General features: G+C 45.6%; 1 protein-coding gene across 1 annotated transcript in view; it reads left to right on the top strand.

Moving 5' to 3' along the window:
• Positions 1 to 3027: 3027 nt before the first annotated feature.
• COL23A1 (collagen type XXIII alpha 1 chain) overlaps positions 3028 to 18987 on the top strand; it is a 354266-nt gene continuing 338306 nt past the window's right edge. Inside the window, exon 1 of the mRNA XM_073802876.1 lies at positions 3028 to 3542. Coding sequence (XP_073658977.1) covers positions 3237 to 3542 — 306 coding nt within the window. The 5' untranslated portion in view covers positions 3028 to 3236. The remainder of the gene's footprint in view (positions 3543 to 18987) is intronic.

The following is an 18987-nucleotide window of genomic DNA, read 5'->3' as shown; positions in this document are numbered from 1 at the left end:
GCAGTACGTGGGCCTCTCGCCGTCGCGGCTTCTTCCGTTGTGGAGCACAGGCTCCGGACGCGCAGGCTCAGCGGCCATGGCTCACAGGCCCAGCTGCTCCGCAGCATGTGGGATCTTCCCGGAACGGGGCACGAACCCGTGTCTCCTGCATCGGCAGGCGGACTCTCAACCACTGCACCACCAGGGAAGCCCGAGGTCCCTCTTAATGTGTATTCCACATCCTGAAAGATGGCACTGCAGTCTTTTAGCATATTGTTTCTGAATACTCTGAGTTGGTGCTTCACCTGTGCCTTCAAAAGGCAGTTCCAGTGTTCTGTGAGGCTGGCTGCTTCTGGCTGGTGCAGGATGTAATACAACCAGTGGATTCCATGGTCATGGGCTCACTCCCCCTCTTACTCTGCTGTAAAGTGGGTTCCCTGGTCAGATGCTCTGTTATATAGGACTCCATACCTGTGGAATGGGGAATCTGTATGGATAGTGGTGCTGGCTGAGGCTCTGCAAACAGGGAAGACAAGCCCATACCTAGTATAGCTATCCACCCCTGTGAGGGACAAATTGCTGGCCCTTCTGGGATGAAGAGAGTCCAAAGTAGTTGATTTGCCACCAAGTAGCCTGAGGACTAGTGCCTATCGCTGACAGGTTAGCCATTTCAGAGGCAGCAGTAGCTAGATTGACCTTGGTAATCTATATGCATGTTAGGGAATGCAGTGGATTCCTGCCCACCCCCCAGATCTGCTCTCCACCACTCTGACTCAGCTCTCTGCCCTTAGGAGGCTGACCTCTTTGCATTGCATCATCTGGGCTCCCTTGCCCTGTAGGTTTGGTCAGTGGGAGGACCAGCAGATCAGAGAGTTAAGAGGAGAGAGAGATTATCCCCCAGCTCCTTACCTTCCAAGCCATGGTTTTGCAGAAGTGGTATCCCTTCACCAAAGGCCACAGCTCCTGTTGAGCTGACCTTTGTCTAGCTCCGAGCATTCACAGGGTTCCCACACAGTTCCTCCTTCTCCCCCCTGTAGCTAGAGATGGTAATGGCCTCCCACTGTTTATACTCCAGAGTGCTTCTTCAACATCCCCTGTTGGCTTCCCTTAATCTGCCCCACCATGTAGACAGTCTCTACAGTCAGACTGTCTTCAGTCTGAGGATGCCATCTGTTCCTTCCAGGACCTCAACTTACAAAATAGAGTATTTTCTGCCTTGTCTTTTAAATTAAGCTGTAGGCAGTAAACATATTTTCGCCTTTCCTTAATTCACTTGACAAATATTTGCCAGATCCTGTACCGCTCTTTGAGAAAACAGGGGCGAACAAGACAAATGGGTAACTTTGTCTTGTTAATAAAAAGGTAACTTCAAACAGTGATAAATTATCTTCCTGAGTAATCCTTCTGAGGACTGCGAGTGAAGCCTCCTTAGATTGGACAGGTCTTTTGGAGATAGTGAGGTTTGAGGACCTGGGACCTTGACCTGAAGGAGGAGCTTGCTCAAAGATCTGAGAGCAGGATATTCCAGATAGTGAGGCTGTAGGCAAGGGCAAAGGCCAAAGAGACCAATGAGCTTGGCTTGTTTAATACACAGAAGCTTCTGGAATATGGTGAACAATACATGCAGGTGATGGGCAATTTGCCTATGTGTTTGTAGCAAGAATGATGTGCCAACTTGTAATATGGTGTTGGCCTCTTTTCAAAGAAGACAATCCAGTTTGCTGAGCAAGTACTTTTCAAACTACTTATTGGGCATATGCTAGATCTTAGCAAGACCTATCTCTGTATAACCACTTAACTGTGACCCCAAGTTACCTAAGGTCACAGCTACAAAGTTGCAGAGGTGAGATGCCAACCACTTGTTTTATTCCAATCTTGGAGGTAATTTTCCTCTCCAAATTAAGGGATTAAGGAGGAATATGTCAGCTGAAAGTCCTCAACAGTGTTAAGAGCTGTCCAAAGACGCTAATAAATCCAAAGATACCCAGAGGGTGGGAAGATATAACAGGTCTTTTTTTCAAAACCGGCTGTGGATTTGCCCAAATTACAAAGGTCCAAGCAAGTCTGTTGTTTTTATTTGATTATTACTGGAGTTAGTGGGAGAGTTATGTGGGACCCATTTTAGGATACAATATGCCTGGTAGGAATCTGAGCCAGCAGAGAATGTGCTTGACTTCCAGCCTTGCCCCCCTTTCTTGAAAAAGACTGTTCCGGCCATTTGATTCTCATTCAGGCTTTCCTACTTTAACCCTGTGGTGTACATTTGCATCAGAATAGCAGTATAGGTTAAATGTGGTGCATACTAGATGATTATTTTTGGCCAAGTTGTGTTTCCAGTACAGAATTAAGCCATCAGCTCATCAAAAGTTGGAGTTCTTTTTCCCTATCTTTTGCATTTGTTAAAGCCTAAATTTTCTCAAATGAAAGAATTCTCTAGGTCAGGAACAAGGTCTTACAATTTGTTTCCAGCACCGCCTGTCTGGCACATAATAAATGGTGAGAGTATTAAATGTTCTAAGAGGCATCCTTCTACCAGGCTCAATCCCGACCCTGACTGCGTATGAATGCACAGGAGGTCGCTTTCCACCACCAAGCGGCGCTAGGGCACCATCTAGAAAGGATTCACTAAGTTTTCCACAGGGTTTGAAGTTTCGTACTTCAAAACTTCTGACACTTCAAAGTGTCAGGTTAATTTACAAGTCGAGGGGAATTTTCCCAACAAATGAATGATGCCGCAGCCAGGGGTAGGCTGCAGAAGGCGCTCTGAGTCTCTGGGTGCACCACAGACCTCTTGGGATCGCAGCTGGAACTCGGGCTGAGGAGTCGCAGAGGTGCATGCGCGGGAGTGGGTGCAGCCCGGCGTCCAGGGTGCAGCCTGGCGTCCAGGTGAGGGCGGAGGTGCGTGCTGCGCGCGGGGTCAGCCAGGTACGCGCTGTGGGGCTAGCCAGCTCCGTTTCCGCCCCCGCCCCCGCCCCCTCGCCGCGCGGGGCAGGCCTGGCCGCTCCTCCCCTGGGTGGGTCCCGGCTCCTTTTCTGGCAGGGTCTATTTGCATAGAGGAAACTGCCCAAAGTGGCCGCTGTGGAGGAGCTGGCTGCAGGGAAGGGGGCGTGCGCCGCGGTCCGCTGCTGCCTGGAGGCCAAGCCCCGCGCCGGGCCGACCTCGTGCCTCGGGCTCTCCAGCACGCTCCAGCACGCTCAGCCAGCGACCCCGGCTCTGTGCACCGTCCCCTCTGAGAGTCCACCTGCGACGAGCACACCATGAGTCCAGGCCAGGGCGCCGGCGGCGACGCGCGTAAGGGCTGCCGGACGGGCGGCGGCGGCGGCGGCGGCGGCGGCGGCGCGGGGCGTCCCGCGACGGCAGCCGGGGCCTGGGCGGTGAGCGCGCTGTGCCTGCTGCTTTCCGCCGGCTCGGCGGCCGCCTGCCTGCTGCTGGGCGTCCAGGCGGCCGCGCTGCAGGGCCGGGTGGCGGCGCTCGAGGAAGAGCGGGAGCTGCTGTGGCGCGCGGGGTCGCCGGACACCCTGGTCGCCTGGGCCGAGCCGCAACTGGAGCGCCTGCTGCGCGAGGTAAGTCGCCGAGCGCAGGGCTGGGAGTGTCCGTGCGCCGGGAGCCGTTGCGGTGACGAAAGGTCGCTCGCCAGCCGTGAGCGCCCGAGTCCGTCCGAGCAGCCTGCGCGGGGCCGGGGGTGGGGTGGGGTGTTGAGGGAGGCTGGGGTGCTGGCGGCCGAGGGGTCCTGCTGTTCCCGCTCCAGCCTCAGGGTCGGCCTGCGTGAAAAACAACCTAGAAGTGCTGTTTCGGGGACGAGCAGGGGGAGGAAGAGGAAAGACTGAGAACTTTGAAATAACAGATCTGGGGGCGGGTCTCCACGGGTGTTTGCGCTCGGACCGGTGGCTTCCCGCCTGCGTTAAGCGCCTGCCTTCCTACCTGTGCCAGGATAATGAAGAAGCTTTTGCGGGAAGCGTGTGGTGACTTCTGTCACTGGTAGCAGCTACTGTTCCCAACGCTGATATACCTGCAGAGGTGTAGGGCTCCCAGCAGACCGGAGGTTTCCTGGTGGCAGGAAACCTCAGTCAGACCCTGGCCGGGGCCCTTGGAGGGGCATGGTTAATCCAGCCTGCGCTGTCCACCCTCCGGCCCCTCAGGAAAGTGTTTCAGAACAGCTCCATCTTGGAGATGCTGTGCTGTGCCTGGGGCTGCTTGGGCTCAGCGCTCACCCAGGGCAACCCAGACCTGAGGGGGTGCCAACATCAGCTTGGCAGGGTGAGGGGAATAAAAAACAGTCCGGGCCAAAAAGTACAGATTCTGGATTCGGTCGACGCCACCTAGGCGATGCCACCTGAGCATTGTGGACACAGCAGATGCTGAGTTTCCTTGCCGGAAGCATCATATGAGACTCTCTGACACTTCTGTTAAGGTTGCTGCTATGTGTCTTCAAAGCAGGAGCCACATGTGAGACTTCAAATCTCTCACCCATCATGCTGATCAAAACCTCCAGCAGGGCACCTCCCCATAGAACAGTGGTGGTAGACTGGCCAGAGCGCCCCTGCTTGTGCTGGCCTCCCTTGCCTGAGCCATCCTCTTCTTCCTAGGAAAGGCAGCTACCCCAAGATCACAAGCATATTCCCCAAAAGGGCATCCTCAACTGTAGTATGAATAGCACCACAGTGTTTCAAGGTAGAGGAGAAGATGGGCAGGGCTGTTACTACCATTTCCCCTGAACTGTGCCCAGCTGTGATCTTTATTAATGTAGCTGTGTATCCATTTTTTAGTTAATTTGGATTCTTTAAGGTGAATGGGAGAAAACTGTACCATGCCTCTGTGTTCACCATACCTATTTCTTAGTCACTTTAATTTAAGCCAGTGTTACATCTCTTCTAACTTGGTTTTGGGCAAAATTGCTGCTTCATGAAATGATTTCCTATGTTCCTCTTGAAAGTGCCTGCAGGCTTTAGAAATCTCTGCTGGCAACTCCTGGTGATGGTTTCATAATTGCAGCCCATTACCTTTTGGCAAATCCTTAGAGACAAGGGTATTGAATTGATTTATGGAGGGCCAGTAAAATTTCTACCTGTTAGTGCTATAACTGTGGCTGTTCTTTCGAATGGGGGGCCCCTTTTACTTAATAAAAAATAAACTGCAAGCTTTGATTGAGTAAATCAGAAATCCCAGTAAAACCTTTTAGAAGAAACTTGCAAATTGTGTCCATTCTAATAGGGAGGAGAGTGCTGGGAAAGCAGCCACTGCTGAGATTCGAGTCCTGAACTATACAGATCATAGGAGGCTTCATCCTGCTTCCAAGGAGTTATTGGGCAGAGTATTCCCCCTCTCTCTCCCTCTCTGTTTCTCTCTCTCTCTCTCTCCATACCACCCCCCCCCCCACGCCACCTCCCCCACTTCTTTCCTCTTCATTAGTAAGGGGAAGGGAAAATTTCAAATCCTGGGATTGCCACTTGAAATTTGCTATACCATTCTGCAGGCTACATCATTAGCAGAGGACACATCCTAATGCTTGTGCTACTAGCTAACCAAGTTTGGTGTTGAGGAGTCTCTACTTGGAGCATCTGAGATGCCACACTATGAATGCAGTTGGGGTTCAGCTTCTGACTGTTTCAGTGTCCCTGTGAAAAGGCATCTCTTTCCCAGGGCACCAGTCTGTTCCTGCTCCTAGCCATTCTTCTCACAAATGTCACTGGATGGGAAATGTACATGGCCTGGCCAGTGACCCTGAGAGTCCCTGGCTGAGATGAGGGGACTCATGGGAGGTGCATAGTGGGAGTTGGTAATTGGGTTTAAATAGATGTGAAGATAATTTAGAAAAACTATTTGATATGAAGGACAAATAAATAATGAACTGAAAATCTCTTAAAGAAAGAACCTTTGTACTTGAACATGTTTTTCAGTTCTAATTTGTTCGCAGTGAAGCATCCTTTCAGCCTGTGCTGAAGTAGCTGTGTATGTGAGGATGCCTGCAGCTTGTCCTTTTACCAACAAGCTTGTTTTCAGAGAATAGAAATCCTTGCCAACCATACACAACTTTAATGTCAGAAAAAAATAAAAAATAAGCCAACAGAAGCCACTGTTAATATTGGACCCACTGTCTTTGTTCCCTTGGGAACAGAACTGTGAAATAACTTTTTTGGGACTGGCTGATGTGCCTGATAATGTAGATATAGAAGCTACAAAAAAGGAATATTCATGATAACTCATGATTATTAAAGACCCTTCCCATGGTACAAAATAAAGAAATGGTTTTCAGAAAATAAAAGCAAGATTTTTGAGCAAGAGTCATTAACAATAGTATCTTCAGTATGACCCAAAAATATAAATGCAAAACAAGCATATGATTATTATGCTTTTAAAGTGCTTTAAAGAGCTTGCCTCGGTAATCAACCCCCCCATTAGTTATACCTATAGTTACAGTACTACAAAAGCTTAAATTTTAGAGTAAATAAAATAGCTGCTATACCACAGTAAAAACTTTAATGCAAGGATTAAAGAAATATTTAGTTGTATTCAGAGGAAACTATTTTCAGCTTACAATGGATTTATTGTTGGCTGTTGGTCTTCCATTCTCCAGACCAATCAGTTTGAAAACAAGAAAAGCCCAGAGACTCAGGGTAAAATTCAAGCCCTTTCCTTCCCTACCATCAACTATATATATTGACTAAGTTACCATAAAACCCAAACCAGGAATCAAATGTAGCTTTTTTTGGCCTCTGTGGCAGCTTGTCACTTATCAGGACTGCTCTAAGGTGTATGCTTTAATAAAAATGGCAATTTTTGAGTCCCATAGCACAACTGGAGATGGAGTATAAATCATAGCTACATTTGTTTCCTTGACATTTCCTGGCTCCCAAACCAAAAAAGTTTACAGTTACTTCCTGGCATGCTCACTTTATTTCTCCACTCTTTTTTTTTTCCTTGTTTTTTTTGCAGAAGTTTAGGAGAGCTTTATAATAATAGCAGCATGTTTAGAATGAGCCGACTGTTGGGGCATTCCTTTCACAGATATATTTTGGAATTGTTGAATTGGACTTTTACACATTAGCTTTGAAGATTTGCAGCAGTGCTCCTGAAGTTCGAGGATCTGAAAGCTGAATGAATTTAGACCAGCAGGCAGAGACGGGTAGATGATAAATGGGGTTTCAGTCCCACTATTTACTAGTCCTGGCATCTAACCTCTTCAACTTCCTGAGCTCCAACTTCCTCTTCCCTAATACGATGGTCACAACTACCTGTGTACTGATGAGCAAATAAGATAATGTAGAGGAAAGTGTTGGTCAGTAAGTCTTTTGATGGTGAGTACCAAAATCCCCAAGTGTGATTCCTTAAACAGTACAGTCATTGAATTATCTTGCATAACCTGAGAATCCTGGAAGTCAGCCTGCAGGTCCTGGGTTAGTTCAATGACTTGGCCATGACTGGGTGCCAGGTCATTCTCTGCCATTCTCTTTTTTTTTGTTTTGTTTTCCCTGTCACTTTATTTTTATTTTCTCTCACAACTTTACATTTACTTTCTTTTTTTTTTTTACATCTTTATTGGAGTATAATTGCTTTACAATGGTGTGTTAGTTTCTGCTTTATAACAAAGTGAATCAGTTATACATATACATATGTTCCCATCTCCTCCCTCTTGCGTCTCCCTCCCTCCCACCCTCCCTATCCCACCCATCCAGGTGGTCACAAAGCACCGAGCTGATCTCCCTGTGCCATGCGGCTGCTTCCCACTAGCTATCTATTTTACATTTGGTAATGTATATATGTCCATGCCTCTCTCTCACTTTGTCACAGCTTACCCTTCCCGCTCCCCATATCCTCAAGTCCATTCTCTAGTAGGTCTGTGTCTTTTGTTTTTTTTTTGCCCTTGGATTGTGCATTTTATTTCTCATATATCAAGTTATGCCTTTGTTTGAGAGCATCATGACATTTGTTTTATTTTATTTTATTTTTTAACATCTTTATTGGGGTATAATTGCTTTACAATGGTGTGTTAGTTTCTGCTTTATAACAAAGTGAATCAGTTATACATATACATATGTTCCCATATCTCTTCCCTCTTGCGTCTCCCTCCCTCCCACCCTCCCTATCCCACCCCTCCAGAGGGTCACAAAGCACCGAGCTGATCTCCCTGTGCTATGTGGCTGCTTCCCACTAGCTATCTACCTTACGTTTGGTAGTGTATATATGTCCATGCCTCTCTCTTGCTTTGTCACAGCTCACCCTTCCCCCTCCCCATATCCTCAAGTCCGTTCTCTAGTACGTCTGTGTCTTTATTACTGTCTTACCCCTAGGTTCTTCATGATATTTTTTTTTCTTAAATGCCATATATATGTGTTAGCATACGGTATTTGTCTTTCTCTTTCTGACTTATTTCGCTCTGTATGACAGACTCTAGGTCTGTCCACCTCATTACAAATAGCTCAATTTTGTTTCTTTTTATGGCTGAGTAATATTCCATTGTATATATGTGCCACATCTTCTTTATCCATTCATCCGATGATGGGCACTTAGGTTGTTTCCATCTCCGGGCTATTGTAAACAGAGCTGCAATGAACATTTTGGTACATGACTCTTTTTGAATTATGGTTTTCTCAGGGTATATGCCCAGTAGTGGGATTGCTGGGTCATATGGTAGTTCTATTTGTAGTTTTTTAAGGAAACTCCATACTGTTCTCCATAGTGGCTGTACCAATTCACATTCCCACCAGCAATGCAAGAGTGTTCCCTTTTCTCCACATACTCTCCAGCATTTATTGTTTCTAGATTTTTTGATGATGGCCATTTTGACTGGTGTGAGATAATATCTCATTGTAGTTTTGATTTGCATTTCTCTAATGATTAATGATGTTAGCATTCTTTCATGTGTTTGTTGGCAGTCTGTATATCTTCTTTGGAGAAATGTCTATTTAGATTTTCTGCCCATTTTTGGATTGGTTTGTTTTTTTTTTGTTATTGAGCTGCATGAGCTGCTTGTAAATTTTGGAAATTAATCCTTTGTCAGTTGCTTCATTTGCAAATATTTTCTCCCATTCTGAGGGTTGTCTTTTGGTCTTGTTTATGGTTTCCTTTGCTGTGCAAAATCTTTGAAGTTTCTTTAGGTCCCATTTGTTTATTTTTGTTTTTATTTCCATTTCTCTAGGAGGTGGGTCAGAAAGGATCTTGCTGTGATTTATGTCATAGAGTGTTCTGCCTATGTTTTCCTCTAAGAGTTTGATAGTTTCTGGCCTTACATTTAGGTCTTTAATCCATTTTGAGCTTATTTTTGTGTATGCTGTTAGGGAATGATCTAATTTCATACTTTTACATGTACCTGTCCAGTTTTCCCAGCACCACTTATTGAAGAGGCTGTCCTTTCTCCACTGTACATTCCTGCCTCCTTTATCAAAGATAAGGTGACCATATGTGCGTGGGTTTATCTCTAGGCTTTCTATCCTGTTCCATTGATCTATCTTTCTGTTTTTGTGCCAGTACCATACTGTCTTGATTACTGTAGCTTTGTAGTATAGTCTGAAGTCAGGGAGCCTGATTCCTCCAGCTGCGTTTTTCGTTCTCAAGATTGCTTTGGCTATTCGGGGTCTTTTGTGTTTCCATACAAATTGTGAAATTTTTTGTTCTAGTTCTGTGAAAAATGCCAGTGGTAGTTTGATAGGGATTGCATTGAATCTGTAGATTGCTTTGGGTAGTAGAGTCATTTTCACAATGTTGATTCTTCCAATCCAAGAACATGGTATATCTCTCCATCTATTTGTATCATCTTTGATTTCTTTCATCAGTGTCTTATAATTTTCTGCCTACAGGTCTTTTGTCTCCTTAGGTAGGTTTATTCCTAGATGTTTTATTCTTTTTGTTGCAGTGGTAAATGGGAGTGTTTTCTTGATTTCACTTTCATATTTTTCGTCATTAGTATATAGGAATGCCAGAGATTTCTGTGCATTAATTTTGTATCCTGCTACTTTACCAGATTCATTGATTAGCTCTAGTAGTTGTCTGGTAGCATCTTTAGCATTCTCTTTGTATAGTATCATTTCATCTTCAAGCAGTGACAGCTTTACTTCTTCTTTTCCGATTTGGATTCCTTTTATTCCTTTTCTTCTCTGATTGCTGTGGCTAAAACTTCCAAAACTATGTTGAATAAGAGTGGTGAGAGTGGGCAACCTTGTCTTGTTCCTGATCTTAGAGGAAATGCTTTCAGTTTTTCACCATTGAGGATGATGTTGGCTGTGGGCTTGTCATATATGGCCTTTATTATGTTGAGGAAAGTTCCCTCTATGCCTACTTTCTGCAGGGTCTTTATCATAAATGGGTGTTGAATTTTGTCAAAAGCTTTCTCTGCATCTATTGAGATGATCATATGGTTTTTCTCCTTCAATTTGTTAATATGGTTTATCACACTGATTTGCATATATTGAAGAATCTTTGCATTCCTGGAATAAACCCCACTTGATCATGGTGTATGATCCTTTAAATGTGCTGTTGGATTCTGTTTGCTAGTATTTTTGCATCTATGTTCATCAGTGATATTGGCCTGTAGTTTTCTTTCTTTGTGACATCCTTGTCTGGTTTTGGTATCAGGGTCATGGTGGCCTCGTAGAATGAATTTGGGAGTGTTCCTCCCTCTGCTATATTTTGGAAGAGTTTGAGAAGGATCGGTGTTAGCTCTTCTCTAAATGTTTCATAGAATTCGCCTGTGAAGCCAACTGATCCTGGGGTTTTGTTTGTTTGGAAGATTTTTAATCACAGTTTCAATTTCCTTGCTTGTGATTGGTTTGTTCATATTTTCTATTTCTTCCTGATTCAGTCTTGGCACGTTGTGCGTTTCCAAGAATTTGTCCATTTCTTCCAGTTTGTCCATTTTATTGGCATAGAGTTGCTTGTAGTATTCTCTCATGATCTTTTGTATTTCTGCAGTGTCAGTTGTTACTTCTCCTTTTTCATTCTAGTTCTATTGATTTGAGTCTTCTCTCTTTTTTTCTTGATGAGTCTGGCTAATGGTTTATCAATTTTGTTTATCTTCTCAAAGAACCAGCTTTTAGTTTTATTGATCTTTGCTATCGTTTCCTTCATTTCTTTTTCATTTATTTCTGATCTGATTTTTATGATTTCTTTCCTTCGGCTAACTTTGGGGTTTTTTTTGTTCTTCTTTCTCTAATTGCTTTAGGTGCAAGGGTAGGTTGTTTATTCGAGATGTTTCCTGTTTCTTAAGGTAGGATTGTATTACTATAAACTTCCCTCTTAGAACTGCTTTTGCTGCATCCCATAGGTTTTGAGTCGTTGTGTCTCCATTGTCATTTGTTTCTAGGTATTTTTTAATTTCCTCTTTGATTTCTTCAGTGATCACTTCGTTATTAAGTAGTGTATTGTTTAGCCTTCATGTGTTTGTATTTTTTACAGATCTTTGCCTGTAATTGATATCTAGTCTCATAGTGTTGTGGTCGGAAAAGATACTTGATACAATTTCAATTTTGTTAAATTTACCAAGGCTTGATTTGTGTCCCAAGATATGATCTATCCTGGAGAATGTTCCATGAGCACTTGAGAAAAATGTGTATTCTGTTGTTTTGGGATGGAATGTCCTATAAATATCAAGTAAGTCCATCTTGTTTAATGTATCATTTAAAGCTTGTGTTTCCTTATTTATTTTCATTTTGGATGATCTGTCCATTGGTGAAAGTGGGGTCTTAAAGTCCCCTACTATGAATGTGTTACTGTCGATTTCCCCTTTTATGGCTGTCAGTATTTGCCTTATGTATTGAGGTGCTCCTATGTTGGGTGCATATTTACATTTGTTATATCTTCTTCTTGGATCGATCCCTTGATCATTATGTAGTGTCCTTCTTTGTCTCTTTGAATAGTCATTATTTTAAAGTCTATTTTGTCTGATATGAGAATTGCTACTGCAGCTTTCTTTTGGTTTCCATTTGCATGGAATATCTTTTTCCATCCCCTCACTTTCAGTCTGTATGTGTCTCTGAGTCTGAAGTGGGTCTCTTGTAGACAGCATATATATGGGTCTTGTTTTTGTATCCATTCAGCCAGTCTGTGTCTTTTGGTGGGAGCATTTAATCCATTTACATTTAAGGTAATTATCAATATGTATGTTCCTATTCCCATTTTCTTAATTGTTTTGGGTTTGTTATTATAGGTCTTTTCCTTCCCTTGTGTTTCTTGCCTAGAGAATATCCTTTAGCATTTGTTGTAAAGGTGGTTTGGTGGTGCTGAACTCTTTCAGCTTTTGCTTGTCTGTAAAGGTTTTAATTTCTCTATCAAATCTGAATGAGATCCTTGCTGGGTAGAGTAATCTTGGTTGTAGGTTTTTCTCCTTCATCACTTTAAATATGTCCTGCCAGTCCCTTCTGGCTTGCAGAGTTTCTGCTGAAAGATCAGCTGTTAACCTTATGGGGATTCCCTTGTGTGTTATTTGTTGTTTTTCCCTTGCTGCTTTTAATATGTTTTCTTTGTATTTAATTTTTGACAGTTTGATTAATATGTGTCTTGGCATGTTTCTCCTTGGATTTATCCTGTATGGGACTCTCTGTGCTTCCTGGACTTGATTAAGTATTTCCTTTCCCATATTAGGGAAGTTTTCAACTATAATCTCTTCAAATATTTTCTCAGTCCCTTTCTTTTTCTCTTCTTTTTCTGGAACCCCTATAATTCGAATGTTGGTGCGTTTAATGTTGTCCCAGAGGTCTCTGAGACTGTCCTCAGTTCTTTTCATTCTTCTTTCTTTATTCTGCCCTGCAGTAGTTATTTCCACTATTTTATCCCCCAGGTCACTTATCCGTTCTTCTGCCTCAGTTATTCTGCTATTGATCCCATCTAGAGTATTTTTAATTTCATTTATTGTGTTCATTGTTGCTTGTTTCATCTTTAGTTCTTCTAGGTCCTTGTTAAATGTTTCTTGCATTTTGTCTATTCTATTTCCAAGATTTTGGATCATCTTTACTATCATTATTCTGAATTCTTTTTCAGGTAGACTGCCTATTTCCTCTTCATTTGTTAGGTCTGGTGCATTTTTATCTTGCTCCTTCATCTGCTGTGTGTTTTTCTGTCTTCTCATTTTGCTTATCTTACTGTGTTTGGGGTCTCCTTTTTGCAGGCTGCAGGTTCGTAGTTCCCGTTGTTTTTGGTGTCTGTCCCCAGTGGCTAAATTTGGTTCAGTGGGTTGTGTAGGCTTCCTGGTGGAGGGGACTAGTGCCTGTGTTCTGGTGGATGAGGCTGGATCTTGTCTTTCTGGTGGGCAGGTCCACGTCTGGTGGTGTGTTTTGGGGTGTCTGTGGACTTATTATGATTTTAGGCAGCCTCTCTGCTAATGGTGGGTTGTGTTCCTGTCTTTCTAGTTGTTTGGCATAGAGTGTCCAGCACTGTAGCTTGCTGGTCATTGAGTGAATCTGGGTGCTGGTGTTGAGATGGAGATCTCTGGGAGATTTTCTCCATTTGATAGTATGTAGAGCTGGGAGGTCTCTTGTGGACCAGTGTCCTGAAGTTGGCTCTCCCACCTCAGAGGCACAGCACTGACTGCTGGCTGCAGCACCAAGAGCCTTTCATCCACACGGCTCAGAATAAAAGGGAGAGAAAGAAAGAAAGAAAGAGAGAAAGAAAGAAAGAAAGAAAATAAAACAAAATAAGATAAAATAAAGTTACTAAAATAAAAAATAATTATTAAGAAAAAAAATTTTTAAGTAAAAAAACACACACACACACAAAAAACGGACGGATAGAACCCTAGTACAAATGGTGAAAGCAAATGTATACAGAGAAAATCTCGCATAGAAGCATACACATACACACTCACAAAAAGAGGAAAAGGGGAAAAAATAATAAATTTTGCTCTCAAAGGCCACCTCCTCAATTTGGGATGATTCGTTGGCTATTCATGTATTCCACAGATGCAGAGTACATCAAGTTGATTGTGGAGCTTTAATCCGCTGCTTTTGAGGCTGCTGGGAGAGATTTCCCTTTCTCTTCTTTTTTCTCACAGCTCCCAGGGGCTCAGCTTTGGATTTGGCCCCGCCTCGCTCAGACAGGACGGGGTTAAAGGAGCAGCTGCTTCGGGGGCTCTGGCTCACTCAGGGCGGGGGGAGGGAGGGGTGCGGATGCGGGGCGAGCTTGTTGCAGCAGAGGCCGCCGGGACGTTGCACCAGCCTGAGGCGCGCCGTGCGTTCTCCCGGGGAAGTTGTCCCTGGATCCCGGGACCCTGGCAGTGGCGGGCTGCACAGGCTCCCCGGAAGGGAGATGTGGATAGTGACCTGTGCTCGCACACGGGCTTCTTGGTGGTGGCAGCAGCAGCCTTAGCGTCTCATGCCCGTCTCTGGGGTCCGCGCTTTTAGCCGCGGCTCGGGCCCGTCTCTGGAGCTCTTTTAAGCAGCGCTCTTAATCGCCTCTCCTCACGCACCAGGAAACGTAGAGGGAAGAAAAAGTCTCTTGCCTCTTCGGCAGGTCCAGACTTTTCCCGTGGTGCACTAACCCCCTGCAGGCTGTGTTCACGCCTCCAACCCCAGTCCTCTCCCTGCGCTCCGACCGAAGCCAGAGCCTCAGCTCCCAGCCCCGCCCGCCCCGGCGGGTGAGCAGACAAGCCTCTCGGGCTGGTGAGTGCCGGTCGGCACCGATCCTCTGTGCGGGAATCTCTCCGCTTTGCTCTCCGCATCCGTGTTGCTGTGCCCTCCTCCGCGGCTCCGAAGCTTTCCCCCTCCGCCACCCGCAGTCTCCGCCCGCGAAGGGGCTTCCTAGTGTGTGGAAACTTTTCCTCCTTCACAGCTCCCTCCCGCTTGTGCAGGTCCCGTCCCTATTCTTTTGTCTCTGTTTATTCTTTTTTCTTTTGCCCTACCCAGGTACGTGAGGAGTTTCTTGCCTTTTGGGAGGTCTGAGGTCTTCTGCCAGCGTTCAGTAGGTGTTCTGTAGGAGTTGTTCCACGTGTAGATGTATTTCTGGTGTATCGTGAGCCCTGGGAGTGGCCTTGGGGCGCTGGGCAAGCAAGGGGAGCTGACTCTGGGGCTCAGGCTGGCCGAAGCAGCGCCGCGCACGGATCTAGGTCCTCCTGATGCCTCGACACAGACACAGTGCTGCCATTCTCTTGGTCTTTCCTCATGGTCACAAGATGGCTGCTGCAGCTCCAAGCACATGTCTTCACACGAGAATAGCCAAGGTAGAAGGGAAGAGGGCAGGAAAAAGCTATCTTCTTGAGAGGCTTTCTTTTTTATTTGAGTTAGGGAACTTTCCTTATAGCCACCAGCCAGAACCAGGGCCAGTGATCACCATCATCCTGTCAAGAGTGTTGGGGTTGCCACAGGAGGCTTTGGCCAAGCTTGGTGAATCCTCTGAGTCTGGGCATGTTGTCAGTGGAACAAAATTGTAGCTTTGTGAGCCTAGGAATGGCTATTGGGGAGCAACTAACAGTGTCAAATGGGTGCCCTAGAATGTTACCCTAGAGGAGGACAGGGCGGGGGTGGAGGGAGGGGGAAGTCATCCATTGTCCTGCCACAGTTTTCATGACCATACCCCCTTCACTGCTCCACACTTTGGGAACACTCTCCAGCTGCAAAATTTCTGTTTCCCTCAGGGTCCTGCTCTCCAGCCCTGCATCTAGCCATAGTAGTCAAAGGCAAGGTTGATGCATTTGGGGTTCTCTCTGGCTCAGTCCCATGCTTTGTAGTTTGTGGTCTTTAACCCTTAAGTGCATGCTGTTCTGATCCCAAAGTGACTGACTGGAGTGGCCTCCTTATTGGCGATGGCACTTAGGGTCCTGCTTTCCAACTCTTTCCACATCGTGGCATACACAAAAAATGACACCTGCACATCACCCTGCAGTAAGTGGAAGAGGCTGCTCGGGCTGGAGGGAACTGGCCCAGCCACTCTGAGGACCAAGGAGATCAGTATACCTGAAAACATGTGTGGTGCCCTATACCCATCAGGTGTGCCTAGGCAGCTCTGCTCCCCCTCCTCACCCCAATCCCAGCCATAGGCCCCCTTGGCTTTTTCAACAGCCATATCTCACTGTGGCCTCCAAATCCCCTTCCAGAGATCATGGAAGAATCATGGTCCCCAGAGCAGGGTGTCTCTTTTACCTTCATTGAGCATCATCTCATTAGATTCCACCTTTCTAGTTGCCTTTGGATCCTTATACTTTCAAATAGCAATGTGACAGGACCCCAGCTCAGACTGGCTTAATTAAAAAGGGAATTTAACCGAAATGTCCAGGGAAATGTCTGCTCAGGCACAGCTAGAGGTGCCTTGATTTTGTGTTTCTTTGTGTTGGCTCCATATTTGTCAAGGATGCCCTCACTCTTTCCCATGAAGTGACAGGGCAACTGTCAGCAGCTCCAGGTCCATGTCCTCAGCATTAGAGTTTCTCTTTCCCAATAGTCCCACTGATTCACTCCAGTGGTCAATATGGATTACCTGCACCAGTCACTGAGATGAGCCAGGCAGCATCTCTGATCTCTGTGGTGGGGGGAGGTTCTGTGCACCTGTGCACATCTGTGTGTACCCCACTGGAGCTGAAAGGACCAGGAGTGGAGGATGGTCCCCAAAGGACAATTTGGAGTGTTGTTATTAGAAGGGAAAGAAGACAGGGGGCTGGTAAAACCAAGTAGATGACCATCCAAGGAATAACAAGAGAGAGGCTTGGGCAATAAACTGGAGCCACATTCTGGAGAAATTCTTCCTCAATGGCTTGAAATCCAGCTAAAGGATTTCTGATCTAATGGGCTAGGCAGTAGGTTGGTAGGTGTTTGTTCTGCAGGTGTTTATGTATATTGATAAATTTGGGTTTATCTGTAGGATCAAAATCTGTATTTCTCTCTGAATATAATGTGCTCACAAAATGTGAGCTTAACAAGTTATAGGATAACTTAAAATCTTAAAACTTTCCCACAACAGCATCATGAATCGTGGAAGACAGAGGTTATTGTCCTTGTTTTACAAGGGAGAAATGTCACTAAGAGGGAGGCCATGACCTGTTCCAGGCACACAGGCCAGGCCTGAGCTCCCTCAGGTCAGCAGGAGGCCTTGGAAGGAGGAGTGATAAGGACAGGTGTGTTCTCTCCACCCTTTATATGAGTTTCATGTCCACCCGAGGGCAGTCAGGGCCGCCTGCTCCTGGGGCCCACCTTCCTCGGCCCACTTTCTTTTCTTTTTTTTTTTAAGTCTTTATTGAATTTGTTACAATATTGCTTCTACTTTATGTTTTGGTTTTTTGGCTGTGGGGCATATAGTATCTTAGCTCCCCCACCAGGGAGAGAACCCATACCCCCTGCATTGGAAGGCGAAGTCTTAACCACTGGACTGCCAGGGAAGTCCCCCTTCAGCCCATTTTCATCTGCTTCCCAGGGAGTGTTCTCCCCATAGGAGTGTACTCATGCAAAAGGAGGCTCCTCTCCGGACTGGTTGAGGAATCTGTTGGGGTGCCCTGAGTCCCAGTGACCTGGAGCAGTGAGGCCAGGAGGTTGCCCAGCTTTGCCTGGTGCTGTGTGTCAGGGTGGCCTTGAGGGACCTGTGTTTGAAGAGGAAGCGCTCTGGACAAGGAATCAGAAGGCCACTGTCTTTAGTCTGTTCAAGCTGCTGTTACAAAATACCACAGACTGGGTGGCTTAAACAACAGATATTTATTTCTCACAGTTGTGGAGGCTAGGAAGTCCAAGATCAAGGCAACAGCAGATTTGGTGTCTGGTGTAGACCCGCTTCCTGGTTCATAGGCGGTCTTCTCCCTGTATCCTCTCATGGCAGACAGAAGGGTTGAGGGAACTCTCTGGGGTCTCTTTTATAAGAACACTAATCCCATTTATGAGGGCTCTACTCTCATGTCCTAATCACCTGTGAAAGCCCCCATCACCTAATCCCATTACAGGGGGGTGGGGGGCTCAATGATTCAGTCTGTAGCAGCCACCACCTGTTGGCTGTGTGGCCCAGGCTGGTCCAGAGCCTCAGTTCTCTATGCATGAGGCAGGGCTGAGAGCACTGCTTAGCCTGTGGGGAGGGGCCAGGGTGATTCAGGAAGAGAAGGGAGGGCTGGACAGAGTAGCTTGTACAGCCCAGGGTGAGCTCTGAGCACTAGATCCTGCTGTTCTTCAGTGTCAGGGTCCCAAAGGCCTTTGGTGTAATCCTACACCTTCAGGGAGACCTCTCCTTCACCACAGATTTCTACACATTTCCCCCTTTTGCCTTAATTATTCGGACCCCTGCCCCCCACTAGGCATTGTTAGGTGTTGGTGGGAGACAGAGTTCTTTCAAACCCTTTTCTCTTTGCTCAGCAGCTCCCCAGCTCCCACTCCTGGACTGTGGCCACCTCCTTTAGGATGTTAGACCCAATGTTGGGAAATAGCACACCTGCTTGGCAACCCTTCCCCTTCCTCCCTTTTTAAACTTGAAATAACCAAGATGTATGTCGATTTAACATGATTAATGTTATTGATAATCCCATCACTCTAAAACAAGGACATTTAACATTTTGCACGATCCCTTCCAATTCTTATATGGATGGACAGATTTATGTGTACCTAAGTGCACACACCATTTACACCTTGCTTCTGTATATTCCAACCTTTTATCAAACACATTTTTCCAGGTGCTGCAGTCTTTATGGTCATGTTTCATGACCACATAGGGTTCCATCAGTGGAATCTGCATCCCTCTGTCAACACGGCATCTAGGCCTCTCCACATCTTCGTTGGCACAGACAGCTGATGGTTTTATGGGGAAAGTTTCTTACTTCTGTTATTTTTTATGATGTAGAGTACCTGCCTAAAGAGGATCATTTTTAGGGCTTTGTTTTTTGTCTTGATTTTGGACCATCCAAGTTTGTCCATGACATACATGTTCATCCTCCTGTGGAATTCCAAAACTGTTGCACCACTGTGAAATCATGCTTCAAGTTTTATGATGGGAAAAGTGGATTCAATCTGTCTTTTGGTTGAACTTTCATTTCAGTTGGGTCTGTTGCTGTTTTTGAAAGCAAAAGCAAAAGCAAATGATAAAGAAGTCTTAAAGTAAGATTTGGAAGAACTCTGAAGATTT

This window comes from Tursiops truncatus, chromosome 3, assembly GCF_011762595.2.
Source record: "Tursiops truncatus isolate mTurTru1 chromosome 3, mTurTru1.mat.Y, whole genome shotgun sequence".
In the NCBI taxonomy this organism is placed as follows: domain Eukaryota; kingdom Metazoa; phylum Chordata; class Mammalia; order Artiodactyla; family Delphinidae; genus Tursiops; species Tursiops truncatus.
The sequence above is the reverse complement of the archived record's forward strand: the minus strand, read 5'-3'. Positions and strand labels throughout refer to the sequence as shown.